This window comes from Drosophila ananassae, chromosome 3L (assembly GCF_017639315.1).
Source record: "Drosophila ananassae strain 14024-0371.13 chromosome 3L, ASM1763931v2, whole genome shotgun sequence".
NCBI lineage: Eukaryota > Metazoa > Arthropoda > Insecta > Diptera > Drosophilidae > Drosophila > Drosophila ananassae.
Window position 1 is genome coordinate 13,914,811 of NC_057929.1, and position 26,896 is coordinate 13,941,706.

Genomic DNA, 26,896 nt, shown 5'->3' on the forward strand with positions numbered 1-26,896 from the left:
ATTACCTTTCGGCATATTTAAGGTGGATAAGGATATTGTGGGCTACCAGATGGGATTAGACAGATTGCGGATCTGCCACGCCCCTAATGGTAGTTTGAAGTAGCCCGTGCGCCGACTTAGTCGCTCCCTAAGATAATTGCTTTGCCTTAATTAGTCGGCCATTGTAGTCCATGATGGCTGTGTGCGTACGCGATAATTATAAATTAATGCGATTGACAGCCAGGACAATGAATTAAATAGGAAAGGCTTTTGGGGGGCTTTCGAGGCTTGGGGCGTGTTCGCTGTCCTGTAAAATTGAAATGAATTCGCCAGACAGTTTTTTGGCATTTTCTAATTGAACGCTTTTGACACGCAATGAACACCGACACGGCGAGAAATATAAAAAAATTGTCTGCTTCTCATATTATTTATGCCAGTAATTTGTTATAATTTTGTTTTCTGTGTAATATAACGCACATAAATCAAAAATGTTTCGCTTTTCCGCCGACACTTTTCCCCTTTTCCTTTTTCCTGTCACTCAGCCCTTCAATCGTGAAAATTTCGCTTGGCATCTTTTAGGCGCAAAATATGTGCGTGTGCCAGGACAAGTTTACTGTGCCTGTGTGTGTGTGACTGGGTCTGTTTGCCGGGGCGTGTGCATGTGTTGACATCTGCAATTGGCTGCGGGCTGACATTTAACGCAGCACGCAATCGATTTCACTAGTTTTTTTTGGCCAAATAGAGTAAAACCAGATCCACCATTTACACCGTTCTGCGGAAATTTTGTCGTATTTTTGGTACTTGTGTTTGTATTTGCTTTTGTCCCTGAGCGATGATTGAGTGAGTGCTTTAGTCAATGGTGAATGTTGGTGTATGCAAGCGGCGAATGCAAATATGTTGCAATTTGTAACTGGATTTGTCTGTGGCAAGCCCTCCGCAGCATGCCCCCATCCTGTTAGCGGAGCTCAATATTGTAATGGCCATTTGTTTGCGAATTTTTTATTTCCCGCTTTCGAAAGTCAGTGAATAAATACGGACTGGCGATGTGCGAGTCAATCAATCAAAGGGAAATTAATTGACGAATTTCCTCCGCATTAATATTCAGTAAATATTTAATAACGAAATGGTGTAGGTCTTGGAATATTAATTATAATTACATGATAAGTGATTAGTAAGTCATGATTTGTCTTTTTCAAGATTCTCTTGAAAACTATTTCTGATTCACAAACTACAAAGGCTTCTAATTAAATCATGTTCAGCTGGTAAGCTACTTCCGCTTATTCCAGATCCTCCAAATCAATCGAACAATTACAAAGGAAGACATAAGCTCTCTACTGAAATTACCATCAACTTCCTATTTGAAATTCGACATTGATCCATTTCCCTTGTCGCCTCTCCCTTCATTGGCTTTTGCTTTACTCCTTGGTTTGTCGGAATTTTCCTGTTCATTTCTTCTGCATTTCTCCCACGCCTCCACCCTCGCCGGCTTTCTTTTTTGCGGTTTTTTTGGCACTGACGGAAACGGAGGCTTCAGGCCATTTTCACAGTCAAGAATATGCTGGCAGAATCCTTGCAGCGTCCGCCCACTCCGCCCTCTGTTTGATTTCTCACTTTCAATCGGAGAATTGATTTCACATTTGTAATGGCAGAGGAATCGACATGACCCAAAAAATTCGGAGGGCAGCCGCTGCTGCATTGGGAATCATCCGACATATGCCAGTTATTGCCTTCAGAGGTCTTATAATTGCCAAACTAAATCCCCAAAACGAACTCAAAGAAAGCCTGGTTAGCTTAGTTCCGAGTACTGGAACATTAACAATGGCCAACAAAGAGCTGGATGTTGGCATTGACACTCATAAGACTTTAAGTTCTCCTTGGGATTGCTGGATTATGTGGAATAAGGACTACATATCTACTCATAGCTGGGGAACTGGAATGAAATGTTGCTTCGTTAGCTCTGACTTTGCTTTCCGCCCCACTTCTCTCCCTACATGACTCAAAACAAACTGCAGCTCATTATCACGCCCACCCATTGACGCCGTTACGCCCCTTTGTGAGGGCCACGCCCTTCCAGACCGCCCCCCTTACCAATTGGGGGAAAACACGTTGCATGCCTCGCTTTGGCAAATGGCTGGCACTTAATATGCCATGAGAGCCAAATAAAATTGACAGTAGAAACGAAGCAGCAACAGTTGGAGAAGGATTAATTCAATAAGAATAAATTTGCTAAAATAGGGATTTACTAAATTAGGATCCCATGAGCAGGGGGTGAGGAAAGCAGGCCAATATCCAGCCAATTCGTGGCACTTACCGCCACCACGTCGTATGCGTAATATCCGCATAAAGTGTAATTTGGCTGCCGTGCGAACTCAACTTTAGCCATCTTGTTGGTTTCTCATCATCATGTGCTCATATATGCCAGGATGCTGGGCCCCCTAAATATTTATGCCAACGCTCAAGGACCCTACTTTCCTCCCATCATTCCCATGTACATCCTCTGCACCTGATAATGCCAATGTTCATGTGGCTGCCACAAGATTCTTGCTCAAATATTTACAGAGAGTAAAGTTGCCTGAAAGTGCGAACTTTTACATTGCATCTTAAAGAGGTTTTTGCATAATTATTCAATTTTTTGCCGGCAAACTTGGCGGTAATTTACAAGTTGCCGCCAATCGATGAAAACTTTCGCCGCTCAATGGTAAATATCCCATAATTCTTTTACTTTCTTTACAATGCTCTTGAGCGAGCGAACTGGCTGAATAATGAATACATTTAATCGGTGTCGCACCACTTAAGGCATAATTTAAACTGACAGGCCGAGCTGATGCGGAAAAACTGTTGAATGGCCAACATGGCGTATGATTAATAGAACGATAAAGCCACTTTATCACGCCAATCCTGCCCACTTCTCGGACACTGCTAATTTGTGCACTTTTCCCTGCACTATCCCCTGGGGATTTTCCTTCACATTTTCGCCTTCTGGATGAGGGCGGCACTCGGGGCGTATGAGTAATCTAGCTTTCGTGTAGCAAATACCATAAAAATTGATGTTTTCTGGCCTGGCCATTACCTAAACACAAAAAAAAACGATTTTTTTTATAATATTCATATACACGCTTATGGTTATGGACTTGACCGAGCTCTTAAATTTGTGGGTGTGTTTGATTTGAGAGGCAAAATAATATTTTTGTAGAATTTATAAAAAAAAATGGAGTCATGCATCGGCCGGGAATCGAACCCGGGCCGCCCGCGTGGCAGGCGAGCATTCTACCACTGAACCACCGATGCTTCTTGAAAAAATAGCTCCCAAAAATATTCTAGTTTTTTTATATTGTCCATAATCTATAAATAAAAAAGTGTGAAATCAAAACTACCACCTCTTATCTTATAAAAATAAATCATAATTCTTATCACAACAGTTGAAAGGAAAGAGTATTCAATAGACACTCCACGCATTTCAACTTCTCCGAGTTCCGTTCCACATTATTCTTTAATTTTGCCATAAATTGGTTTAAAAATATTGTTTATTTTCTTAAGAAATGTTCACCCATAACAAAATAATGAATCTGTGTGCTAATTTTGTTGTGCCAGGAATTTAATAGACAAAGGCCCCAAAAACAAAAGTCAATCAACTGCGTGGGCGGCCCTCGCAGCTGAAAAGGTGGAAAGTGGATGAATGAGGGAATAATGGGACGGGTGTATTGACGGCCGATTGTATTGACGTGGCAGTATCTCATTCACTAGTTTATTGAGCACTTTGCTGGGGAAATGACTTCACTCTGTCCCTGGCTGATGAAATGTGTTTCTCCCTATTGTGGGTGGGTGGGTGTCTTCACACTTTCCAGCCCCAAAAATCAACAGCAATGGAAAACTTGGCCTCCATTTTCAATAGCCAATTAAAAGCATAGGACTTGCTTTTCCCCAAAACCCCATTCCTAGCCCCGCTGACCACTTGTGGGTCTCATAAAATATGCATGGTCAGGCGGGAAAACTCTCCTTGGCGTCCCATCTGAATTTTCAAGCCCCCCCACGCTAGTTCATTGTTTGTTTTCCGGGCTTCCTGTTTGAGGATTATGAGAATTTTAGCCGCTTTTAGTTCACATTTACACGAACAAACTGGATATCCAGGATAGGAAGCAAAAATGTGGCAGAGTTTCCACGGAAAGTTTCTTAATTCCGATAGAGAAATCCTCCTCGCCTCATGCATATACATTTAAATTGAATTTTTTGTATCCTTATCCTCGACGCTTTTTGAAGTAAAATAATGCCTGCGGAAAAATAATTATTCTAATTACAATAAAAATATGCCATCACAGCTTTGAATTCTAAATTATGCATGAAAAAATAAATCCCCCAACGATTTCCTATTAAATTGCTTCTGATATGTGTCAGAGAAACGCGACTTGCAGCCAAAATGTGTTGAGAGACTCGGGAATAGGCAGTTACTGGCTTTTAAAATGTTCCAATTAAATGTAATGGATTTTGTCATTTACATGAAAACCTAATTGCTTAATGGAGTGCAAGATTTTAATGGCAGACATATTTGGGAAAGCCAACAGGTAGACGAGGGATTTAAGCTTTAAAGACAGACTCCAGCTTGGTGGAAGTTTTAGGTTATTGGTTTCAATCAACATTTAAACATTTCACTACATTGTCAATTAATTTAATATTCTCCGCTCGAAGTAAATGAATTTTGAAGCCTAGTAATTGTCCAATTATTTTTAAATTAATTGGATATTGATTATTCGAGCTGTTGAATTGCCCTCATTACCATCTTAGCTTGAATTGTTAATGATTCTTCACATACAATTGACTCGAATTAAATACGAATTGTAGGTGTCTGTCAGGTTTATGCCAGGTGATTATCGCACTGTGGTAATTACCAGATCCACGTGTCGTAAACCACTTTTCCCGGAATGTCAAAAACAGTAGTGCAGCTCAATTAGCAGATGTCCACTTTGGTGCATTAATTTGGAATTATCTCCGTAACAACTCTCGTCAGCCCGAAACCAGTGACAGAATGCTGGCCATGAACTCGTTATTGTTTGGTCTTGTAACAATGGAAATAACAATTTAATATTAAGGAATGTTATTACCTGCCTATTTGCAGTTAATTTACTTACTTGATACTATTTGTGTTTTGTGTCTAGCTGCCTCTCTATCGCTTGTCTCTCTCTATTATCCTGCTGGGTTGTTTAACAAGCACTTTGTGTCTGTGTGTTGTCCCTGCTGTTATTATTATTACTGGGATTGCCAGTGCGATTGTTGTTTGGCTGGAAGGCTGGCTGGCTGGCTTTGTCTTACCCGCAGCATATTTACATTTCTGTTTATTTTTAGCCAAGGACAAGGACAATAGCCGGAGTGCATTCTAAAATATCTCAATCCACCACAATTTCACATTTTCACATTTCGCATTCATGACGTTACAGTATCTTCACAGTCCACTATATGTGACTACCAAGGACATTCGCAGCAGCAGTACCACCACCAGCGCCAGGACAACCACTAGCAGCAGCAGAAAAATGGAATGGAAAATGCAATCCAAGGTTACAAAAAGATACTATGGGGCATAATCAGAAAATTGGATTTCATTCATATCGCTGGGAGTCCGAAAACTCGTTAGATGCACAAACTTGGCCAATTGTCGGCCTATTAGCTTCCGGGCTAACTTCATAACAGGCCCCCCATACCCATAGTTGTTTGTCTAACAACTTTGTTTGTCCTGAAACTGGGGAACTGAAAGTGAACTGCCTCTGATGTCTACATTCTGCAGTTATTTATCACCTCTTAGACCCGGGTCACGCAAGCCCTCGACTTTCCCAAAATTTCCCAGGCTTTTCTCAGTCCACACCCAGAATTTGCGCCTTCAGCTATTTGGTGTTTTACATGTTTTCTTCTTTTCACCAAAAAAGTAGTCTGGCACTTTGAGTGAAACAGGGTCTGAAATATTAAATACCCTCTAGTGAGACCCAATCCTTATTGAGTTTTAGTCTTTCCATATCATATGTATCACCAGTTATAGGGTCTAAAAGTTACCTTTTTGTTTTGGAAAAGTTTCAGGCCGAATGATAAAACCCTGCCAGGGCCATAAAGTCATGTGCACGTGCTTATAAACAATTATTTATGCAAAAAGTGAACGGGAAGATATATAGGGGCCCCCCAACCTGGAGAAGGTCGTGACAATGATAAGGCACTGTAAGTGGTATATGTCATGAAATAAATTTTGCTGAACTCATTTCCTCCATATCCTTCACGGCAGTTTTTGGCAATTCCTTTAATTTAATTTAAGAACTACAGGAATTCATCATCCAAAAAGAGTTGGAGTCATAAATAAACTTGTCATGACAAAAATGCATGGGTGCAATCAACAATTTGATTTTGAATTGTTTCGTTTATGTTTATTTTATTTGTTGTTCTTTTGCCGCCAAGAACTGACAGCGGATGTCTGCGGACTGACACCAAACATCCTTGGGCCCAAAGAAATTTAACTTGTCGGGCCCCATCATCATCATCATCATAAAAAAGGCAAGCTCGAACTTTGACACAAAAGTTGCTTCATTTTTTTCGTTGCTGTTTCCTTCAAATAAAAATGAACAACAGGCTGAATTTTATTCGTGTTCTCCTCCGAGCCTCCCCATCCTGACTCCTTTGCATATTATTTAAATAATAAATGAGTTTTTGACAGTCGCAGTGAGAAAGTGAGCTTCTCGGATAAAGTGGAGGGGGGCCAGCTACTCTTTTTGATTTTTTTTTGTCAGTCGAGGGGTGAGGTGTTGGCTGACAAGTGAAGGAATTGCTCTTGTTTCGTTCCGTTTCGTTTATACGCTTGAGAAAATCGCCGGGCACACAATGTTGCCAGAAATAAATAAATCTCTTTAATGTCCTGAAGCCCAAGCTTCTGTTGCTTTTCTGTTCCTTTCCCCCCAGCTCCAGCCCCAGCTATCCACCACTCGAATGTTCCTCCTCTGGTTGGTCATGAAAGCATATTTGTCGTTGGTGTGGCTGGTTTCACTGTTGACATTATACTGTTTTAGTTGTTTTCTAGTTTTTGTCCTTATTTTTAGGATCCCTTGGAAGGCTGCCAGAGTCGCGGGCAAGTGTAATTGGTTTAGCTAGAAGCTTAACTTTTATGCTGTTTCCAGCTACTCTTGAAGGTAATGAAATTTCATGGCATTTGACTCTCACCCTCACAGCCAGCTGTGCCGGGCATCCCAAGCGTATACGTAATGTTGGTTTATTTATGGAGTGGCCATTGGCTATTGGCCGTTCACCGGGAACAGGCATATATCAAGGTAATTACCCCACCTGAACCCACTCACTGAATTAATTGTTATTCTATTGAATTTCAATTTAAGGCAATTCCTCACACGGTCTGTTTGGTCAATTAGCCAAAAGCCGCCAGCTACACAAAAGCCTGAAAGTTGTTCAATTTATACGAAAGTTGGTAAGGAAAACATTCTTGAAATTACTCCAGGAATTTAAGAGAAGGCTTTGGAATTTGTTTTCATAGAGTTGCATTTGGTTTTCAGGCAATGTGGTCTGTTGATTCATTAGATTTTCAATTATATTAAAGCAAAACTTCACAGCCAATTCGAAGAAAGTCAAATGCTAGAAATTCATAGAATACTTTAGCTTATTATGGCTTCCTATCCCAACGTTATCCCTTCCAAATGGCTACTAACGCTTTTTGTTGAAAACTCATTTACTAAGTTACCCTGAGAGTCACCGGAAACTTTCAATGCCAAACACACAAGCGGAAAAATGTCATTCCACATCCGCAAAAATGCAAATTGAATTATATCGAAGTCATTGAATGGGTTGTGACTTCACTGGAACCCATTGCTCTTGGCCCCTTTTCCTTTCAGCAAAGTTCCATGTGTGTTGCAATGGATTTATTGGCAAAAAGAGATATACTCGTATTTTAGCCAGATAAGTATAGGTTACGAATTTCATGACCTGCCAAAAATGCCAACTTGTCGAAGAACAAATACAAGGAAAAAAGGAAACGAACAGAAACGAAATAAACGACTCGCATCTGCCGCATTGGCTTTTTGATTTAATTCCAAGTTCTGGCAAGGACAATTCACAATCCTTGCCACACCCCTTTTAGGCACTTGAGCGCACAATTAGCTGTCAGTTTGAATACCAAACGGGCTGAATCTGGCCCGGCTTCCTTTGTTCGCCAATTCCAGTTCCAACTACTGCTCTTTGTTCCCGCAAAAAAAATTTTGCAGCATAGCGCACTTGTGTTTGACAATTCAATTTGTAGAGGGAGTCCTGGGAGACGGCACGGAGTGGGTAGAGTATATATATATTATATCACCCAGAACCCAGATACTGCAGCTCTGAGTCTGGTGGCTGAATATTGATCCCCCGGATAATCGTAAAGCAGCCAAACAACATTTTTCCACAACTTCCACTCAGCAGGCGATTATGGAAAATATATACACATATAGTATACATTATATATCTATAAACCCAAGGCGATTAGGGAGAAGGAGAAAGGTTCTGAAGTGTTGCGAAGCTAAGCTGTTCCGCAGCGCATTGACAGCTGTGGAAATTATGGAGGCACTGCGTCCTTAGCACCAGTCCCAAGCAAAAATCATCAGTAACAACAAAATGTAATAAAACAATTGGCACTTCCGCAACATTTCGCAAGCGATTTGTTTTCCTGTTCGGCTTGGTTTAAGCCCGGTCTGCTTTAATGTTCGATTTGGCCTTAAATACATTTGGACGGGCTTGCAGACCAAGTTTAGTTTTGTTCCCCTGGCCGGCGAACAAGTTAAAGAGGCCCTAGAGGGACATTTGGCATTGGTCGTTTATGTGTGGTAGTACACAAATAAAAATCTATAGGATATACAAAAAATAATTGTACTTAAATAGTAGCTAGAAGTTAAGAAAATGCCTCCATCATAACTGGTTTTTAATATTTTGAAATCTTTAAAAAATAATAATATAATTCTGGTAACTTATTTCTCAGTGATCTTTGTTAACAAATATAAAATGACACCATTTCTCTTAATGCTCTATGAGTCTTGAAAAAGTGTGATTAAGATTAAGAACACAAAATTGCTAACACAAAATAACCTTCTGAAATACTTAGTTATCCTGTATTTAAGGTCCTTACTAGGTGATGGTCTTACAAAATTCATTTAATTTTTAGTGTTTTTATTAGAAATCTCATGAGCCATATTTCAACACTTTTACGAAAAGTTTTTTAGTGCCACAAGCGGCTTTCATTTAAGCTGCTCTGGAAAATAGGATTCTGATGGAAAAATTGGTTATGCTGCTCCTGTTGCTCTCCGGTTGGTCCTGTCGGCCATTTCTCAACTGCCACTCTCGAATTTGAAAGTTTTTCGCATAAATTTCAAACAAAAGCAAGTGAACAACAGGAATGAAAGCAGAGACACTAAAGTAAACAAGCCGGCCAGGACAACATAGTTGCAAGGACTGCGTGTTGGAACCCCAACTGGGATCCTTTAAGTGCTTTCCCCATAATATTACCCCCGCCGACTAGACCGTTGCCCGTTTCATAAAACAAAAAGTTAAATTTGATGGGATTTGATGCGAGCGCATTCACCATTTATTGGGCACTATTTTAAGACCCGGGCTTAAATGAAGCAAAAAGGTGTGTGGTGTATGGAACGTTGAAATATCCAGGACTTGCAACTGCGGGTCCTGCGATTACTGCAACCATTTCGTAATCAGCGGCGGCGGCCCAAATTTCGCACTCACCCAACGACAAGTTCACCACAGGACCTGGAGAGCGCAGAACTGGTATTCCTTGCGACAGCCGAGAGGGTCCTTTCTCTCAGTTGGCCAAGAACTGCGGGGGCGTCGATAAATGTTGCCGGGCAACATGTTGCCAGCTGTTGCTCTGGCTGGCTGGCATCATAAATATTCAACGAAGTTAAGTTGTCATAGCCAGTTGAAGACCAATTTCCCCCCGTTCGAAAGGAGCATGTGTGGCTTTCGAATTGGAGAAGGGTGACTCCACTAAAAGCCAAACTAAATAAATGTTCAATTCAATGGGTTTCCAGCCGAGTCATGGGAGGGCAGTGGGTCACCCGGAATGGAAATTTCTCTGGCTCCGTATTCGTCATTTGCTAGACTCCCAAAAAAGGACACACTGGACACATTAATTTATACTTATTTGCTTTCTCATAACTATGTTTTGTGGTAATCTTAATAAAAAGATAAGATACAGGACTAAGAAATAAAGCTTTTGTTCCTTTTATAAATCTTAAAACTTCCTTTATTTCCCTCGATACATTTTTATTTGTGCATTTAAGTGAAAAGGGTCTTGAAGGAGTAAGGTGGCGTGCCACACAAAGGTGAGTAATGACCCCTGAAGCTGGATTTTCTATGTCAGCCAGTAGTGTGTGTATGCGTGAGTTGCCCTTTAGGGCAACAATTTGGCCGCCACTCCCCGATTCTTAAGGCCCCAGACAATTTTGGGCTGGGGCGGTCCCGAAGGTTATTGTAATTTTGTTCGTGAGAAGTTTTGGCAGGTGGTCGAATTTCGATTGATTTATATCCAACTGCATAATTACGTATGTACAGGACCCAGCCCCAGCAGGTCCTTCCGTTTTAAGTTTTCCCAACAGATCAACTGGCTTGGAGATCCCAGTAACCTTAGAACTTTGGTTCTTATTATTTTATTTAATACTTTTTGGTTACCCTATTAGTTAGTTTCATGGAAACTTTACACGTTTGAAAAAATAACCATACTTAATAATTTTATATTGTGGAAAGTCGGTCAAAATTCTTCTAAATTTAATGTGAAATATAATTTTTTGGTCCGCCCAATATGTCCGCGTTAGGAATCAACGGTTTTGGCCGCATCGGGAGATTATTTGCTCGCCTGGCGCTGGTGCGGCCCGATGTTCAAATACTGGCAATCAATGATCCCTCCCTGGACCCAGAGTACATGGCGTACATGCTGCGCTATGATTCCACACATGGAAAATTTCGAAAAGAGATCACGGTGAAAGGGGACAAGTTGAGTGTTGCCGGTAAGACTATCAAGTTGCTGAAGGAGCCCGACATCAAGAAGATTAAGTGGTGTGATTTTGGGGTTAAGACGGTGGTGGAATGCTCCGGAAAGTTTACCACCATAGAGAAATGCAAACCGCATCTGGATAATGGTGCCAAAAAAGTTGTAATATCGGCACCATCTGCCGATGCTCCGATGTTTGTCTGTGGAGTGAATTTGGATAGTTATAAGCCCGGAACTAAGGTCATTTCCAATGCGTCGTGCACCACTAATTGTCTGGCGCCCGTTGCTAAGGTGGTAAACGACACATTCGGAATAGTAGAGGGCCTAATGACCACCGTACATGCGGCTACCGCGACCCAAAAGATCATCGACGGACCCAGCGGCAAGTTGTGGCGAGATGGTCGGAGCGGAATGATGAACATCATCCCAGCCTCAACCGGGGCGGCCAAGGCTGTGGGTAAGGTAATACCCGAATTGAATGGAAAACTTACGGGCATGGCGTTTCGTGTTCCAACACCAAATGTTTCCGTTGTGGATCTGACGTGTCGTCTCAAGAAACCGGGCAAGATGGAAGACATCAAGAAGGCCATGCAAAAAGCTGCAAAAGGCGACTTAAAAGGTGTGTTGGCCTACATAGACGAGGAAATGGTTTCCACTGACTTCGTTGGCTCCAAGTACGCCTCTTTGTTTGATTCCAAGGCCTGCATATCCTTGAACGATAACTTTGTCAAGTTGGTCAGTTGGTACGACAACGAGATGGGATACTCTGCCAAACTTCTGGACCTGGTTCTCTTTACCGAGCTAGCCGATTTTTGTGCCAAAGAAGCGGACAAGAAGAAATGCGCCCAACTAGCGTTAGAGGAGCAATGCGCCAAACTGGCGGAAAAGGAGAAATGCGCCAAGCTAGCGTTAGAGGAGGAATGCGCCAAGCTAGCTGAAAAGGAGAAATGCGCCAAAAAGAAGAAAGATCCATGTGCTAAGAAGAAGAAAGATCCTTGCGCCAAGAAGAAAAAAGATCCTTGCGCCAAAAAGAAGGCAAATCCTTGTGCCAAAACGAAAAACAAGTCTTCCGCCAAAAAGAAAAAGGCTGCTTGCAACAAATCGAAACCGAAGCCTCCTCCCAAAAAAAAGGATCCATGTGCCAAGTATAAAGGCAAAGGCGGAGCAAAGAAGAAAGACCCTTGCAAAAAGGACTCGAAAAAGCCTAAAAAGAAGGATCCATGCGCCAAGTTTAAGAAAGGTGCAGGGGCCAAGGGTAAGAAGAAAGATCCCTGCGCCATGAATAAGAAGAAAGATCCATGCGCGAAGGATAAGAAGAAAGATCCTTGCGCTAAAGATAAGAAGAAAGATCCTTGCGCCATGGATAAAAAGAAAGACCCTTGCGCTAAGGATAAGAAGAAAGATCCATGCGCCAAGGACAAGAAAAAAGATCCGTGCGCCAAAGATAAGAAAGGCGCAGGGGCCAAGGGTAAGAAGAAAGATCCTTGCGCCAAGTATAAGTCTGGTGAGAAGAAAGATCCCTGCGCCAAGGATAAGAAGAAAGATCCATGCGCCAAGGATAAGAAAAAGGATCCCTGCGCTAAGGATAAGAAGAAAGATCCATGCGCCAAGGATAAGAAGAAAGATCCCTGCGCCAAGGATAAAAAGAAAGACCCTTGCGCCAAGGATCAGAAGAAAGATCCATGCGCCAAGGACAAGAAGAAAGATCCATGCGCCAAGGACAAGAAGAAAGATCCTTGCGCCAAGGATAAAAAGAAAGATCCATGCGCCAAGGATAAGAAAAAAGATCCTTGCGCCAAGTTTAAAGAAGTCAAAAGCGCCGGAAAGAAGAAAGACCCCTGCGCCAAGGATAAGAAGGATCCCTGCGCCAAGGATAAGAAGAAAGATCCCTGCGCCAAGGACAAGAAGAAAGACCCTTGCGCCAAGGATAAGAAGAAAGACCCTTGCGCCAAGGATAAGAAGAAAGATCCCTGCGCCAAAGATAAGAAGAAGGATCCTTGCGCCATGAAGAAGAAAGGTAAAAAGAAGGGCAAGTGCGGTAATAATAAGAAAGTAAATCCTTGCGCTAAGAGGAAGGACGATTTCCAAAAAAAGAAAAGTGATCACTGCAAGACAAAGAAGAAATAGAGTTCGGCCAAGTGAAAACTAAAACACTGCATGGGAATCAGACAAAAAGGCGGAAGTATACTGCCATAATCTAGTCCGTAAACAAATTTAACGTCTCGACTTATTTCCATCTCAAAACATGAAACAGCTACATAAAAATTCAGTTATTGAAAAAGTTTAGTGAGATTTGAATAAATTTTAAAAGAAAACAATTTATTAGAAGGGTCATAATTATAAGTGTCTTAAATGGTAAATAATCTAAGGATTCTTTGGAAAGCGGTCTAAACATTGCTAGAGTTTCTCTGAAAGTGTGCGGAGGATATGCTCTTAATTTCATTATCCTCCATGACACTCGAATCGCCGCTCTGGTGATGATCCGCCTCCACAATGATATCATCCAGGGTGGGCGTCTTGATTCGGTTGCGAATAATGAGGTCCCTGTCCGAGGGCGCTTGTAAATGAAGTGGATTGGCGGCCACTTCAGCGTCTCCATCGCCACCAGCTCCCACACCACCGCCGCCACCCTGCAGACCTAGCGTCAAATTGACTTTGGCATGCTGCCCAGTGGTTAGTTCGCTGCTGGGCTGAACATTTTTCATGGTTGGGGGTGGACGCAGTCGAGCCGGGTCCAGGAGAGAGTGCATTTTGGTCTGCTTTCGAGGAGTCCGTGCCGGCGATGCCTTTCGCGAGTTGTAGTTTTTAAGCTGCTTGGAACTGAAAAAGAGTTGATGAATTGTTGAATTTTCAGTGGCTTTCTTATACTCACGCCTCTAATAGTTTCAGAAGCAAATGATGATACGCTTCGTATTCGTCCTTGCCAAACTCATTCGGATCGTGCCTAGCGTGCTCGTACATATCGCAGTACTGGTGAATCATGCGCTGACCAGCCCCGTTCAAAGTAACCGACAATGTAGTTAGCAGGAACGCCCTTAAGCTTTCCGGCGCATGACGAGAACTACCATCCGCCCGGGCAATCTCCGATTCCAGCAGCTTCACATCATCCACCGCCTTCATGCGATAGTAGTAAGGTGGTAGAGGCGCCTCTGGTTCAGGCTGGACAATGTACTTATCACCATCGTTCCACAATAGTTTCGGCTCCTTGGTAATCTTAGGAATGCAGTCCAACCGACGTTCGATCTCACGTCTAAGCGCCTTCTTGGCATCGTTACCAACTGGGACGTGAGGACCCCTTCGTCCTCGCAGCTGGAATCGCATTATCTGGCGCTTGGCGAAGATGAAAAGCATCAGGGAGGTAAGAACACCTCCACTGATGATAATAATTATCATCACACCTGAGAGCTGCTCCATGTTTCCTCCTGCTTTGACCACCTTGTGCTGAATTTCCGGAGTGATGAAGTCCCCTAGCTTATGCAAACGAAGATGGCCATCCATAAAATTCACCAATGTCTTAGGAATTCAATGAAAATAAACAATCCCAGGCGTATTCTTCTTTGTTTATCAATAGGGGCGAACCATTATTGATAAGCAAATGTATCGTTTGTAAACTTATCGATAGCTTTGCCGCGCAGATTTAACACAATTCAAAATTACAATACAATCTAGATTTTTTTATTTTATTAAAATCGTGACTTTATGAGCTTTCATAAATATCAAAAATTAATTCTATAAAAATGTTAAGATGTTAAGAAATTTAAAAACGTGCCAATTAGTTCACTTTGTGCAAAGCAATGATGCGCATTTTTGTAAAACACAAATTTACAAAACCCTATACTTTTGAGCCCCTTAACAATTTTTAATTCACGAACGATTATTTACATAGTAAAAAAGCAATCCATACGGATCTACAGTCTCCTTGGCTACGAGCGTCTAAATATCCGGTACATTTCACGTCCATGGATAATTGTTGCAGAAGCATACCGTTCCTATTAGGCTGTAAGCGGTGCACCATACAAATAGAGCTCCCCCTGCGGAGCGAAATTTCAGTTTGGCCAGCGTCTTGGGCATGTGATCCGCCGCGAACCAATAGAATACCGGAGTAGCCGATGCCAGGAGCCGAGTGGACACCTGGATGTGCACGAAAACAGTGCAGACAAGAGTGAGTAGAGCGGCATGCAGGACGAAAGGAAACGTTGTGTGAGCCTTGATTAACTCCTTGTAATTGGCCAAAGTGGCAGTTGGCCACACATTTTGCATAAAGTTTCGCAGGTAATCGTAGCAGTGCCAGTGCATGAAACTCAACATGGGCAGGGCCAAAATAAAATTGGGGAGCTGCTTAAATTTGTAATACCGGAGGAAACCCACATCCCAGTAGTGGGACTGCACGTAGGTATACGGAAATGGCAGAGTATACTGACACCAGGGGGATCCTTCAGGTCCCTGGCCGGAAACTAGGTATTTACGCTCTTCGGCATAATCCAAGACGTGCTGAGGATGATCCACCGTCACAGATGGCATGCAGTAAAGTCTATAAATGTAAAAATAGTAAGTGTGCAGTATCGCGAGGGCACCCACAATGGTGACCACCATCTTTGTCAGCTGCCAGTACTCCTTTCCTTTTAACACCAAATGTCGGGCATAGAAATAGAGCGGAAATCCCAGAGCTATTAGTCCGTTCGAGCGGCACAACAGGCAGGCGGTTAAAGCAGCCCCTATACGAAAGAATCTGAAGTTCTTATTCCCCGGCTTTTTGCATTCCAGCATCAAATAGAAGCTGGCAGAGGCGAACATGGTCTCCGAGTACGCCGCACTAAAGAAAATCGTGGCCGGATTAAAGCAGTAAACCAAAGCTGCATTCCAGCTCTTGTTAATGTCGTTGAACATCCTCTGAGTAAGCTGGTACAGCAGGTTGGCAGACTTGCAAAACAGCCAGATGTTCAAGACCACCGCCACCAGAAGTACAATGGATTTTTCAGAAAGTCTTAAGCCAATAGCTTGGCACGCCTGTGCCACGTAACGTACTGTAACCGGGAATAGTGGATAAAAAGCTAGGGTGTTCTCGTAGGTGTATAGATTTCCGGCTATGTGTAGAAAGTACTCCCCGTCCCAGTGTTGAAATCCTCCCAGACAGCGGATCACAAGTTTATCCAGCCACGCGATGTTCATCTTCTTTGACTCCTCCTCCGAAACCGGGCCAAGCGGCATTCGAAAAACATCCGGTTTATGATCCGGCAGAGCTCCATTCGCCAGCATCTGGATCAGGAGTACTATGATGCGGCTGGACAAAGCCAGCTTCGTCACTTTTTGTGTCATCCCGCAGCTGCTGGTCTGTTGGGTGGAGTCGATTCTTATATGAATGGCATGTGATTCATTTCCCGTCGTAAGCCTACCTTTTGGTGTATCTTCTGTGTGAAGAACACCCGATTCCGACACTCCTCGGTCCAAAATGGGAGGGCAGAAGAGCAGCTCTGGGGTCACCTAGTCAGCTTCCTTTTACGTTGACATTTGCTTCTGGGACAACTTGGAAAATTTGCCCGGCAACTCAAATAAAAAACCAAAACACAAATCCAGGCCAGTGTGGCACTGTTTTGGACAACTTAAAATACCCTTTGGGGTGATTTAAATTTAAAATTCTGCGGGACTCTCGACACTTTCTCCTCCCTTAGGATATAATTTTAGTTAAAATGTATAAAAACGGTTCTTATTCATATATTATTCTTGGAAAACCAGATATTATTGATACTAAACAGTGACTGTAAACGATAGTTACCTAGTTCTGTATGTGATTGACTATCGATGACCAAACTTATCGGATAATATTGTGGCGGCAGCTTGTGTACACATTGTTTGTGTTTTGTTTTGCAATGGTTTTAAGATATGCTGGAATTCCTTGAATAAATGACGGTCCAGAATGCCAAACAGCGCCAAAAAGTCAGAGCCCTCTCGGAGCAACAGCTCCACGCCGAGGAGGCCGCGGAAACGGCGCCGCTTGGACCGGCAGAGCCTTGACTCCCAAGTGGATGAGGATGTGAAAGATATGGACCGGCGGCTAAGAAAGGTGGCCCGAGAGAATTGCATCAGCAGCCAGGAGATGCACAAAGTAGTACGAAGTGTGGTACGCAATGACCATGTCTTGGCTCTAGTTACCTTAAAGGCAGAGGATGAGCTGGCGCGGGAGAAGTCACTGGAGTCACCGGAACAACAAAAACGTGGTGCTATCATCATTACGGACACTCCATCGGTGGCTAAGCTCACCCGCGCCAAGGCCAGGCAGCTGAACTGTACTCCCGGTATATCACTGCCCCAGCTGAATGATACTCCAACGGATAACAATGGAATCGAAGCACTGATACACGAAGATTTGCAATCGGACGAGGAGGATGAGGAATACACGTTCAAGGAAGATGACTTTCATGTAGGTATTAACCATTGAATGTTTGCCAACTACTAATATTATTTTTTTTGTAGTCCGACGATGACCCAAGTACAGCAGCTTCGGATTTCGACTCAAATCCCTGTACACCCCAAACGCCACTGACTGCAGCAGAGGAATCTCCGGTCAAGTTGTCCGAGGATGGTTGCTTCAAGGTTCCCTTCGAAAAAAGCTTGGCTAGCAAGGACGATTTACGAATAGCCACCAGAACGCGCTCTAAACTCTGCCTGCAGCAGACCACCATCGAGGATTTGCAGTCCGAGTTCGTACCGCCCGATTTGGAGCCCAGCGATGTGATGGAGCCGGACATAACCGCCACTGATGCTGACTGGATGCAGTTCCTTAATGATTTCACAAAGCCATTGAGTAGGTTGAGTACTACAAATGACATGGCCATATATATTATATTATATATTTTACAGACAATAGCTTTCTTGGGGATGATGATGATCCCATCAACGATCCCGAGTATGTGGCGGCAGACAATATGGATGCCGAGTACGAGAACGCCGAGGAACTTCGCGATGTCAATATATCTAAGAAGGAGCTCACTGACTTGGTTTCAGAACTGTTTGCTGGCTTGCTGCAGGAGGGAGTATCCCTTGAATCAGTGGAGTTGGAAACTCCTCAGAAGTTTATGGAAAGCGCAAATGTTACGGGGAATCCCATCGAACAAGTGACCCGCCAGATTGACTTTGATGGCCAGATGATACAAAATCAGCAGGAAATGGAGGTATTCCAATCTAGTATGATATCTGCTCCATGTGAAGCGAATAATACGCTTATGCCCGTGCCACTTGTCGTAGTGCAAGAGGGAGCTCTGGAACAAAGTCCCGGAGGAACTCCCTGTAAGATGGTGAATATCCCGACAGATGTTCTGAGCCAACCTCCGGAACTGATTGCTGTTCCAGTCCCAGGTCAGCCGAATTGCTTCCAGTTGGCCAAAGTAATGGGCAATGATTCCACAGTGTATACTCCACCACCACTAGTAAACGATTATGCCCTCCCCGAGCCAGTGGATATCGAAGTTCCCATTGGGCCAAAAATTAACAATGAACGCTACACCAAGCCTTATGATACAAACTTTACTTGGGAATACATTTCAGTGAAAAAGCATGTTTACTCCGAGTATGATACTAAGTTTGAGAATCTGCGACATGAGGTGCCAGCCAACTATAGTAACCTCGCAAGAAGTGGGGGTTTTACTAAACCTCAGTACGATATGCTTCAACAGCAGCTACGCATTCACACCCAGATGCTTACCCAGAGCTATCTGCAGACCTACTCCCACCCAACGCTGTATCCATTGGCCAAGAAGCCCAGGGATATGCTGGAGGAACTCCACCAAAAGGCAAGCCAGAACGCGACTTACAATTGCTGGAATCTGCAAGGTGCGGTGGATTTGGCGAGGAAGTGGGAGCACGATCTGTGTAGCGATGAGTACGAAGAGGAAAACAAGAACATGATGGCGTTCATTAACAAGGAAACCGATTTAACGTGAGTATACATAAGTGTTCCAAATTACAAACATTTCAATTGCAACATCTTTTTGTTTTAGGGACGGCCACACGCGCCAAGTTCCGAGATTGGCTCCTCGCATTATGAACCTCATGCTGGATAGCCAGGTCTTCATGTATCCTCAGTACTTGCCACGCATGGCTTTCCAACCAAAACTCAACCCTATTCCCGTATATGCACCTTCGGAGTATCAGCTTATAGCCATGGGCCTGGAAAAGCACATGACGGCTATTAGAAACTCTGCAAAACCGCTCCGCAAAGGTGCAGATCCTCTCCGCTTGGCCTGTAGGCGTATGGCCAAAGATACCATTCACGGAAAAACACACCGAAGAATTTTCATAAAGATATCTGAGCTCCGCGATTCGAAACAGTACAATCCTGTTAAGTATTATTTCGATCGAGATCGTGCCCCGCCCATCAACGAAATCGTTTGGGGCTTTTATAACGGAGTGGTGAAGAAACCCAGGGATCGCTTTCCGGAGCTGCCCAGTGGCTGGCAGTACTTCATTCAGGTGAGGATTACAATTCATAATTTTCAATTAACATTTTAATAAGAATTAAAAAAGGGGACAATCTCAGGGAAATACACGGGGATGGGGGAATACTAGCCTAGTTAGCAGCCCACCCGATCTCTGGGGATGAGTCGGAGCTCCGATCCGTGCTTAAGGAACACATTTCCGGCTGTCTGCTGCGGGCTGATGCCGATACCATCGTCTGTAATGATGGCACTGGTCTCTGCCGGCACTTTGAACTCTTCCGAGGCGAATTTTAGCACAGCGGTAAACGGGGTGCCCTCTGGAACACTGAGCACCTTGAAGGGCAGCTTGGGGTCCGAGGTTAGCGTGATCTTGAAGGTTACTTTGCTCATTTTGGAATGTGCAGACGTGGTCAGTTTCGAGTTTCACCTGGAATTAAATATTTTCCTTTGTCTCCAGCAGTAGGGATCTTTGACTCTGTAAAGGAAAAGTATTTCTTTATCGTATTTATTGATTATTTTAAGAAATATCATTAATTTTTTATTTAAAAACAAAAAATATGGTAAACTTACCTTTTGTGTAGTCAGAAATCGTGATGGGTTATCGTGTCGTTAGAGATGGGAGTTAGGTACTGATGTTGTTTTGTGGGATAGTTTAAAAAATAATTAATAAGTGGGATTTATAAAATCCATAATTTATCTGAATGGGAAAACAGTTCTCTTAATTTGTTTTTCTAATATAATTTATTTTGTTTGACTTTAAAAGTAATATAAATTGTGTACCTAAAAGTGGTCCGTCTCAAAACAAATAACCTTATCAGTAATTGTTATCGATAATTGCTTACCTTGCTTCTCCCATCTCTGTGTGTTTATAAATTGCGGAAAATTTTCAACTGCCCCTTTTACAGAATTCCTGGGACACACTTAACACTCGACGACCTTCAAAAGCAGTCAAAGCTTCGTCAGAAGCGGGCATCTCGTATTTGGAATTTGTGCGCGAGGCGGTGGGCGAAGATTTGTTTCTGCCCGACAGCTTTGGTCAGGCTGCAATCCCAGATGGCAGCGCCGCTGGTTCGGAACCCATTAAGGAGCGCAAGCCCAAGAAGAAACATACGACAAGGAAACCTCGCCGAGCGAAGGAGAATGCCTCTTCCCTGCTGACAATCAATGTAAACTACGTCTTCGGCGGTGGATCTAGTCCAGGAAATTGTTTAGGAGCATCGGGCGTCTCAGTTCCTTTTCTACCCGACGGGGGCTTGGCTGACAATGTGCGGAATATCAACCGCACCTTGAATACCACCGAACAGTGCAGCGATCTATTGGCGTTGCCGCCGATTCCTCCTCCGTTGGCCGACGACGCGCCTACGGCGATAAACTATAGATTGGACGAGCTCACAAATACGCTGCAAATAAGCGAGTGCGAAGCCACCACCGAGGGTTCACAGCAGGACCTGTATCCTGTTCGGGAGTTAAGCCGATCCTTTTCTGGCCAAGGTTGTAAACGAGCTCGCTACCAAATCTTTAAGCCAAAGGTTAAATCTACAAGTAAATGCAAAAGCGGATCAACACCAACGCGCGGTCGTTACCACAAATTATTCGGGCGTTTGCGCCATAAACTGCGAAAGCGGTGTCAGGCATTAATTACGTCCTACGGGTCCTACCTGCGGAAGCAAAGTGAGCTATATAAAAACTGCGAAGTGGTACAGCTCGTCCACAGACACTTTCTGGCCCTCGACCTGTTCACGGATCTGCTGAAAGATTTGAAGATGTTCTGCAGCACCAACGCCGTCTCCACTGTTACCACCGCCGTCACCACAGCTCCCGCCACCACCACCACCACGAAAACAGCCACGCAGCCAAAGAGAACGAAGGCTGATGATGAGGCGGCACGTATTAGGAAGGCCATTAGGGAGGAGGAGATGCTGCGCCAAATGCTGAGGCCCGACACTTCCGAAGAGCGCAATCGTAAAGATGCCAGTAAGTAACATATGAGAAAACAAGAAATTTCCATTGTAAAATGTATCCTTTCAGTATTTGCCTTGAATTTCTACGACAAAGTGGAGGAAACGCTGCTGAAAGCCGATCGGGTGGAAGATTGTAGGAAGTTCAACAGTTTGCTGAAAACCTTCGATCCACATAAGGATAAAGTCTCGGACTTATATTTGGTAGATAAATTTCGATTACTTTTATGAAACGTTTCTAAAATACTTCGTTTTCTTCACAGAAAGTGGAACAAATTCTGATGCCCGACCACCCAGAATTAGCAGAGATGTTTTTGAACTTTTTGGTACCTGCCGAGGCTGCTGAAATTGGAAAATTCTTTGAGCACTTCATGATAACCAATGCCACTAATTTCATCAACAAGTTGAACGTGTATTTCAGCAAGCAGCCTGCGCAGATCAGAAAGATATATGCATGCCTAAGCGAATTGGCCGAGCTGCCCAATGTAAGCATGAAAAAGGTGGAGAACAAGATAATGCCCTTGCTCAAGGGCAATAAGTTTCTGTGCGACTGGTTTGTTCAACAATTCCCTCAGGGAAAACCTCCGAAACGAATACTATCTCCTGTGGAGACCATAAATCTTCTGGAGGTACAGAACAACACCACCGGCGAATACACAGAGACGATCCAGGAGTTTTTGGATGTTCCAGCTCCAAGCAAGCCCAGCTGCCACCTTAGATACATAAATGGTCGAATTTTCTATGGTGCCAAAATGTTGCTGCCCGCCAAGTTATCCTTTATGGCTGCCAGTATTTACAATGAGCAGTCGGACGTTCCACTGTCTTCCGCTGAACCTTTAACCTGTGCGCATGCAATTCGCACTCAAGGCGAGAAACTAATCAGCCTGGCATCCAATGTGGACAGCGATGATGCTACCGATCGGAGTGAGGAGGACGATGCCAGCCGCGCTTTGGTCATTGATACGACGGGTGACGAACAGAACAGTTGCTCCTCTATTGAGATGTGCGATGATATCGGCTTCCGGGCCCATGCAATTCGCTTAAATGCTAGCTTATACTCCAACTCTAGCTTTAGTAATGCTGCCACCAGTACGCCAAATGTGGGAAACTCACATGGGCATCATCACCCGCATGCTAAGAAAACATCCATCAACTTTGGCGAAGTGTCTCCACGCAAGCAGTCGGCTTTTAACAACTCCGGCTTAAGTCCCTTGGCAGCTAACACGTCTCCCCATGTGGATAAACGGAAATCACCCAGCAAGAAAGTGCGATCACCTCAAAACCAAAACCAAGGCAGACAGCGGGGCTCCAACCACCCGATGGTAGTGATTCACGAATCTCAACCGTCGTCTTCGCCGGCGATTGAGTGTGCCAAACGTTTACGCACTCTGATCGACCAGGAAAGTGTCCGGGATGCGACGGATACAAAGGCGGGAATTCGAATCATCGCACAGGCCAAACAGAAAACGCCAACTCCCACATCGATTGCAAAGGTAGAGGTGGAAAGCCGGGAGGCAAGTAGAGAAAGCCTCCCATTATTGACACCGATTAAAATGGATCTGGATCAATCTGAGGACGAAATGGAGCCTTTGCAAGTAAGCTCCGGAAGAACACCTCAGCATGTGATAACCACACAGTTCGATAGTGATGAAGATTGTAAGCTAGACGTGGTTGCATCCCTGGCCAGTGGTAGTCCTACGGCCGAAGTCCGTGGCCCGGTAGCTCCAGAACCCGCAACGCCCAGCACATCGTCCAAATCCCAGAGTAGTAGTTTCATTTCGGCACCTTGGACGCGGGAAGAAGACAAAGTGATTCTAATCGAAATGAAATTGGGCGCCAAGGACCGTGAGAAGCTCATTAAACGGATGGGCGCCAAGCTGCAACATCGAACTATAGAAGAGTTGCGAGGAAGGCATCAGTTCCTCATGGATTTCTTGTCCAAGCTTCAGGGAAAATAGAAGACTCTTATTCGTGTTTCATAAACTGTATAAACCTCTTTTGAATTAAGCCTAAATATAATAGAATAAGCTACACTCTGGAGCGTTGTAGTATATATCGTTTGAATGCGGAGTTTGAAGTATTTTTTATTTGATAATCGAACAATATAATATTAAGATTTAATCATAAGATTAAAAAGGATAACTTACGTTAAGCTAAAAGTTAAAACTGTTGTTTAGAAATTGTACATAGGCATGAACAAGTAAACATAGAAGAGTTTGTTTTTTCTAATCAAATATTCTGTATAAGTTCAGAGGAGTTTCAAACCAGAAACAATCTCAATACCATTTCAAAATGGATTTCGAAGATTTGAGGAAGTTCGAATCCGCTTCGATGGATGAGCCCGTAGACGGATGGTTATTTTGCGTGCTGGGTGCCACTTCCGCCATTATATTCTCCACATTGGGAGCTGCCTATGGAACTGCAAAGGCTGCCGTTGGCATCTCATCCATGTCGATAAAGCATCCACATCTTATTATGAAGGCCATTATCCCAGTGGTTATGGCCGGTATTGTAGCTATTTATGGTCTGGTTATTGCGGTTCTTTTGGCTGGCTCACTTACCAAAATTTACAGCGGCTATAAGGGATATCTGAACCTCAGTGCTGGTCTGGCTGTTGGCATCTGTGGACTGGCGGCAGGTGTCGCCATTGGAGTTGTGGGCGATGCAGGTGTTCGGGCCTCTGCCCAGCAGCCCAAACTTTTTGTATCTGTCATTTTGATATTAATATTTGCCGAGGTGTTGGGACTCTATGGCCTTATAGTGGCCATTTATTTGTTTACCAAATAAAGGCTTCATTTGTGTTGTTTTCCACTAGAACCGGTTGTTTCTGAATGTTTACTCAGTTGGGAACCCTCCATCTGCATTCAATTCCTCATCATAGCTCAGTTCCATTTGCAACTTCGGCGGCTTTACTTCGTTTGAAGATGAATCTTCAGTGCCTCTTTACTTTTTCCCTGATGTATCTTCTTTTAAGCCAAATTGGAGCTCAAGAAAACCCAAATACCGGCAATAAAACTCACTTAAAGATACCGCTGAAGAGGATGTTCAGAAATTTACACAAAGGCCCTAACCAGGGAAATGGAACGCTGCACATAGTCATCCACAAGGTTGTGACTGGAGATCCCTACTACAAGGTGTTCGATGGAAACGAGACCGCAGCCAGGGGCTTCACCAATAAGATCTGGAATCGTCTATTGAATCGCTACAAGAGAATGCTAATATAATATATTAAATGTAAATAAACAAAAGTTTAATAAATATTTTAAGTAATTATAATAAAGCTAGAACTAAATATGGATTCCTCATCCGAAGACATGTCCTTGATGTGCAGACAGGCACTGGATCTGGTGGTGAAGACCTCCGGCTCCTGGCGGCAGTGGTGTCCCTCCGCCTGCGCCTCCTCCTCCTTCACCATAGTGAACGTGCCGATAGCCTTGCAATGAGCATCGTTCCTGCACCCGGAGTCACTGGCCCAACTCTCGCACCCGCATTGTGGAGCCTCATCCGCCGGCAATTGCTGCGGCGACACACTGCTGACCACGACTCCTCGCTCCTCCGCCAGCATCCGCTGACGTCGATGAGCTAGAAAACGTTGCCAGCTCCGGAGCATTGGCCGGATGCAGCACAGTCCTAGGCATATGTCCGAGGTGCCCTTCATGCACAGGAAAAACTCTGGCATGAAGGAGGGATTGATGACGGCATAGACCACAATATTCAGAGACAATTGCAGGGCATTCAGTGTGATGCAAATCACCTCCAGGTTCTCCATCAAACCCTCATTCACTTTGTTGGTGTCCCCGCCGAAGATCAGATTCAAGGAGCTCTTCCGGGAGGTCATGTGGGCAGGAAGCTCTCCAATCAAGTAAAGTGTAATCACAATAACAATACTGATGGTTAGTTTCATTTGGTGCTGGAATAACAGTTGTGAAAGGATTATAAACACATCCTTGTTAACCGAAGGATTCACTTCCTTACCTGATATCGCTTTGCAGTGGTGATAGAGTTGGCATTATTTCCAGCAGACTGGTGGCACCTTTGGCTTTGCTTCGTCCATTTGCGAAAGGCCACGATGATGGCCAAGTTTCCAATAACCAAGAATATGGCGGGCAGTAGGGCCAACAGGACAAAGGTGAACCAGTTTTGCACTTTATAGAAACTGTAGAAGTAGAGAACTGTCAACCACCACTAATTTTATAGTTATAAAAGTAATAATCACTTACAAAGAAAAATAAAACTGTGTAACCCGGCAAGTACCATCTCCGTCGACGTAGAAAACAAAAAAATAGGGCATATTTACGACCACGGATATGGAAATCACTGTGGCAATCATATAACGAGCCACCTTGCGGCGACAAAATGGCGGTGCACCATTGGTTTTCTTTATGGAGGACAGGTAGGTTAATCGATCGAAACTCAAGCAGGCCAAAATCAGATTTGCCGCCCCCGTGCTGATGCCGAAAAGTGGCGTCTGCCATTTGTAATCGTAGGTGATCCATGTGGGACTGGAGTAAAAGTAACTTCTGGACAAGGAGGTCATGGCTATGAGGAAGCAGGAGATGCAGTCCATCCAGGAGAGGGCAGCCAGGTAGCTGAAGGACGAGGGTGTCATTTTGGGTCTCATAAAAACCACAGCGTTTATGAAGTTCGTGCAGAGACCAAACGAAGCCAATGTGGGTACAGCCAGTCCGTAAAGTACGAATACCGCCACCGAGGGTATTCTCCTTTGGAAGATGCACAAATCACTGTGTTCCATTAACTCCTCCGGATCCGTTAGTGGCGGTAACTTCGGCCTGAGGTCCCAGTTGAAGTCTGGCCTGGTGAAATTCGCGGCAAACATGACAGATGGAACGAATCGATGACTGGTTCTGTTGATGGACGACTAACTGACTGTCTGACTGGAGAGGATGATTAGGCAGCGCCTGCTGGACACGTCTATCTAATTGTTGCAAATTCTCGATAAGATTATCTAACGCTAACGGACGCATAAATGTTAATTTGTACGCAATCAATGATAAGGCCGCCACGCAAACCAACCTCAACATGGTCCTCGGATCGCCCTCGTCCCTTTGACTTTCTATTACCTGTGTATATATGATGTGTAGGAAATACATATGTATATATGGTCCGACATCCTCACATTCTCTATTTTGTTGCATACTGAAAGGGGCAATACCAAAATTAATGATCATTTTTGGAACAGTTTTCGAAAACTATGATATTTTTGATACCTTTTGAAAAAATTCTAAGAAACAATCCATAATATTCAATTTATTAAAAATAAACTCAAAAGATCTTAAAAAAATTATGGAATATAAGTACAAGATCTTACTTAGAGTTTTGCTTAAAAATGGCTGCCCACTGTTATCGGTCTTTTTATCGATTTAAATTTTTATCGGACCACCATGATAAAATAGTCCGCCATGATGGAAAATACACTAAGGACTTTAGAAAAATATTTATGTATATCCAAAAACTCCCAAGTCCCCATTGCCATAAAAACATTTTTTTTTTTGAGACTCAGATGTATT

The 26,896-nt window shown here is 43.6% G+C and overlaps 8 protein-coding genes and 1 non-coding gene across 11 annotated transcripts; 4 read left to right on the forward strand and 5 right to left on the reverse strand.

Moving 5' to 3' along the window:
• Positions 1-3,196: 3,196 nt before the first annotated feature.
• Trnag-gcc lies at positions 3,197-3,267 on the reverse strand. The gene has a single exon. It is a non-coding gene; the product is annotated as a tRNA-Gly (tRNA).
• A 7,363-nt stretch (positions 3,268-10,630) lies between these two features.
• LOC6496280 (axoneme-associated protein mst101(2)) lies at positions 10,631-13,296 on the forward strand. Its single transcript, XM_001960560.4, has one exon. It carries the CDS (start codon positions 10,790-10,792, stop codon positions 13,103-13,105), a length of 2,316 nt encoding a protein of 771 aa, XP_001960596.1. The 5' UTR covers positions 10,631-10,789; the 3' UTR covers positions 13,106-13,296.
• Positions 13,277-14,567, reverse strand: LOC6494290 (protein C1orf43 homolog). Its single transcript, XM_001960561.4, has 2 exons — positions 13,851-14,567; positions 13,277-13,798 (listed from the first exon to the last, which is right to left on the reverse strand). Exons 1-2 carry the CDS (start codon positions 14,474-14,476, stop codon positions 13,366-13,368), a joined length of 1,059 nt encoding a protein of 352 aa, XP_001960597.1. The 5' UTR covers positions 14,477-14,567; the 3' UTR covers positions 13,277-13,365.
• A 213-nt stretch (positions 14,568-14,780) lies between these two features.
• LOC6502514 (GPI mannosyltransferase 2) lies at positions 14,781-16,581 on the reverse strand. Of its 2 annotated transcripts, none has more exons than XM_032451270.2 (2): positions 16,372-16,581; positions 14,781-16,328 (listed from the first exon to the last, which is right to left on the reverse strand). In XM_032451270.2, the coding sequence occupies exon 2, from the start codon at positions 16,292-16,294 to the stop codon at positions 14,930-14,932; it is 1,365 nt and encodes a 454-aa protein (XP_032307161.1). In that variant the 5' UTR covers positions 16,295-16,328; positions 16,372-16,581; the 3' UTR covers positions 14,781-14,929. The 2 variants fall into 2 exon arrangements, with proteins under 2 accessions (XP_032307161.1, XP_001960598.1); XM_001960562.4 differs by having other exon boundaries at positions 14,781-16,309; positions 16,372-16,580.
• Positions 16,582-16,767: 186 nt separating this feature from the next.
• LOC6496281 lies at positions 16,768-23,602 on the forward strand. Its single transcript, XM_001960563.4, has 7 exons — positions 16,768-17,396; positions 17,450-17,780; positions 17,837-18,911; positions 18,973-19,444; positions 20,316-21,384; positions 21,439-21,572; positions 21,632-23,602. The coding sequence occupies exons 1-7, from the start codon at positions 16,893-16,895 to the stop codon at positions 23,324-23,326; spliced, it is 5,280 nt and encodes a 1,759-aa protein (XP_001960599.2). The 5' UTR covers positions 16,768-16,892; the 3' UTR covers positions 23,327-23,602.
• LOC26514164 (ubiquitin-fold modifier 1) lies at positions 19,462-20,139 on the reverse strand. 2 transcript variants are annotated; one of them, XM_014908498.3, is made up of 2 exons: positions 19,981-20,139; positions 19,462-19,885 (listed from the first exon to the last, which is right to left on the reverse strand). In XM_014908498.3, the coding sequence occupies exon 2, from the start codon at positions 19,798-19,800 to the stop codon at positions 19,546-19,548; it is 255 nt and encodes an 84-aa protein (XP_014763984.1). In that variant the 5' UTR covers positions 19,801-19,885; positions 19,981-20,139; the 3' UTR covers positions 19,462-19,545. The 2 variants fall into 2 exon arrangements, with proteins under 2 accessions (XP_014763984.1, XP_032307162.1); XM_032451271.2 differs by having other exon boundaries at positions 19,462-19,904; positions 19,981-20,061.
• Positions 23,603-23,641: 39 nt separating the features above from the next.
• Positions 23,642-24,185, forward strand: LOC26514739 (V-type proton ATPase 16 kDa proteolipid subunit). Its single transcript, XM_014908559.3, has one exon. It carries the CDS (start codon positions 23,661-23,663, stop codon positions 24,153-24,155), a length of 495 nt encoding a protein of 164 aa, XP_014764045.1. The 5' UTR covers positions 23,642-23,660; the 3' UTR covers positions 24,156-24,185.
• A 43-nt stretch (positions 24,186-24,228) lies between these two features.
• LOC6496283 lies at positions 24,229-24,660 on the forward strand. The gene has a single exon (XM_014908242.3). The coding sequence runs from the start codon at positions 24,293-24,295 to the stop codon at positions 24,590-24,592; it is 300 nt and encodes a 99-aa protein (XP_014763728.2). The 5' UTR covers positions 24,229-24,292; the 3' UTR covers positions 24,593-24,660.
• On the reverse strand, positions 24,631-26,359 carry LOC6494289. Its single transcript, XM_001960566.3, has 3 exons — positions 25,589-26,359; positions 25,344-25,524; positions 24,631-25,278 (listed from the first exon to the last, which is right to left on the reverse strand). The coding sequence occupies exons 1-3, from the start codon at positions 26,203-26,205 to the stop codon at positions 24,631-24,633; spliced, it is 1,446 nt and encodes a 481-aa protein (XP_001960602.1). The 5' UTR covers positions 26,206-26,359.
• Between the last annotated feature and the right edge of the window lie 537 nt (positions 26,360-26,896).

Coding starts and splice junctions, on each gene's coding strand:
- LOC6496281 (XM_001960563.4), top strand. CDS start 16,893: ATGCCAAACAGCGCCAAAAAGTCAGAGCCCTCTCGGAGCAACAGCTCC. Junction 17,397..17,449: donor TCAAGGAAGATGACTTTCAT/GTAGGTATTAAC, acceptor TTTTTTTTGTAG/TCCGACGATGACCCAAGTAC. Junction 17,781..17,836: donor TGATTTCACAAAGCCATTGA/GTAGGTTGAGTA, acceptor TATATTTTACAG/ACAATAGCTTTCTTGGGGAT.
- LOC26514164 (XM_014908498.3), bottom strand. CDS start 19,800: ATGAGCAAAGTAACCTTCAAGATCACGCTAACCTCGGACCCCAAGCTG.
- LOC26514739 (XM_014908559.3), top strand. CDS start 23,661: ATGGATTTCGAAGATTTGAGGAAGTTCGAATCCGCTTCGATGGATGAG.
- LOC6496283 (XM_014908242.3), top strand. CDS start 24,293: ATGAATCTTCAGTGCCTCTTTACTTTTTCCCTGATGTATCTTCTTTTA.
- LOC6494290 (XM_001960561.4), bottom strand. CDS start 14,476: ATGGATGGCCATCTTCGTTTGCATAAGCTAGGGGACTTCATCACTCCG. Junction 13,799..13,850: donor CTTCTGAAACTATTAGAGGC/GTGAGTATAAGA, acceptor ACTCTTTTTCAG/TTCCAAGCAGCTTAAAAACT.
- LOC6502514 (XM_032451270.2), bottom strand. CDS start 16,294: ATGACACAAAAAGTGACGAAGCTGGCTTTGTCCAGCCGCATCATAGTA.
- LOC6496280 (XM_001960560.4), top strand. CDS start 10,790: ATGTCCGCGTTAGGAATCAACGGTTTTGGCCGCATCGGGAGATTATTT.
- LOC6494289 (XM_001960566.3), bottom strand. CDS start 26,205: ATGTTTGCCGCGAATTTCACCAGGCCAGACTTCAACTGGGACCTCAGG. Junction 25,525..25,588: donor ACACAGTTTTATTTTTCTTT/GTAAGTGATTAT, acceptor CTACTTCTACAG/TTTCTATAAAGTGCAAAACT. Junction 25,279..25,343: donor CCACTGCAAAGCGATATCAG/GTAAGGAAGTGA, acceptor CTGTTATTCCAG/CACCAAATGAAACTAACCAT.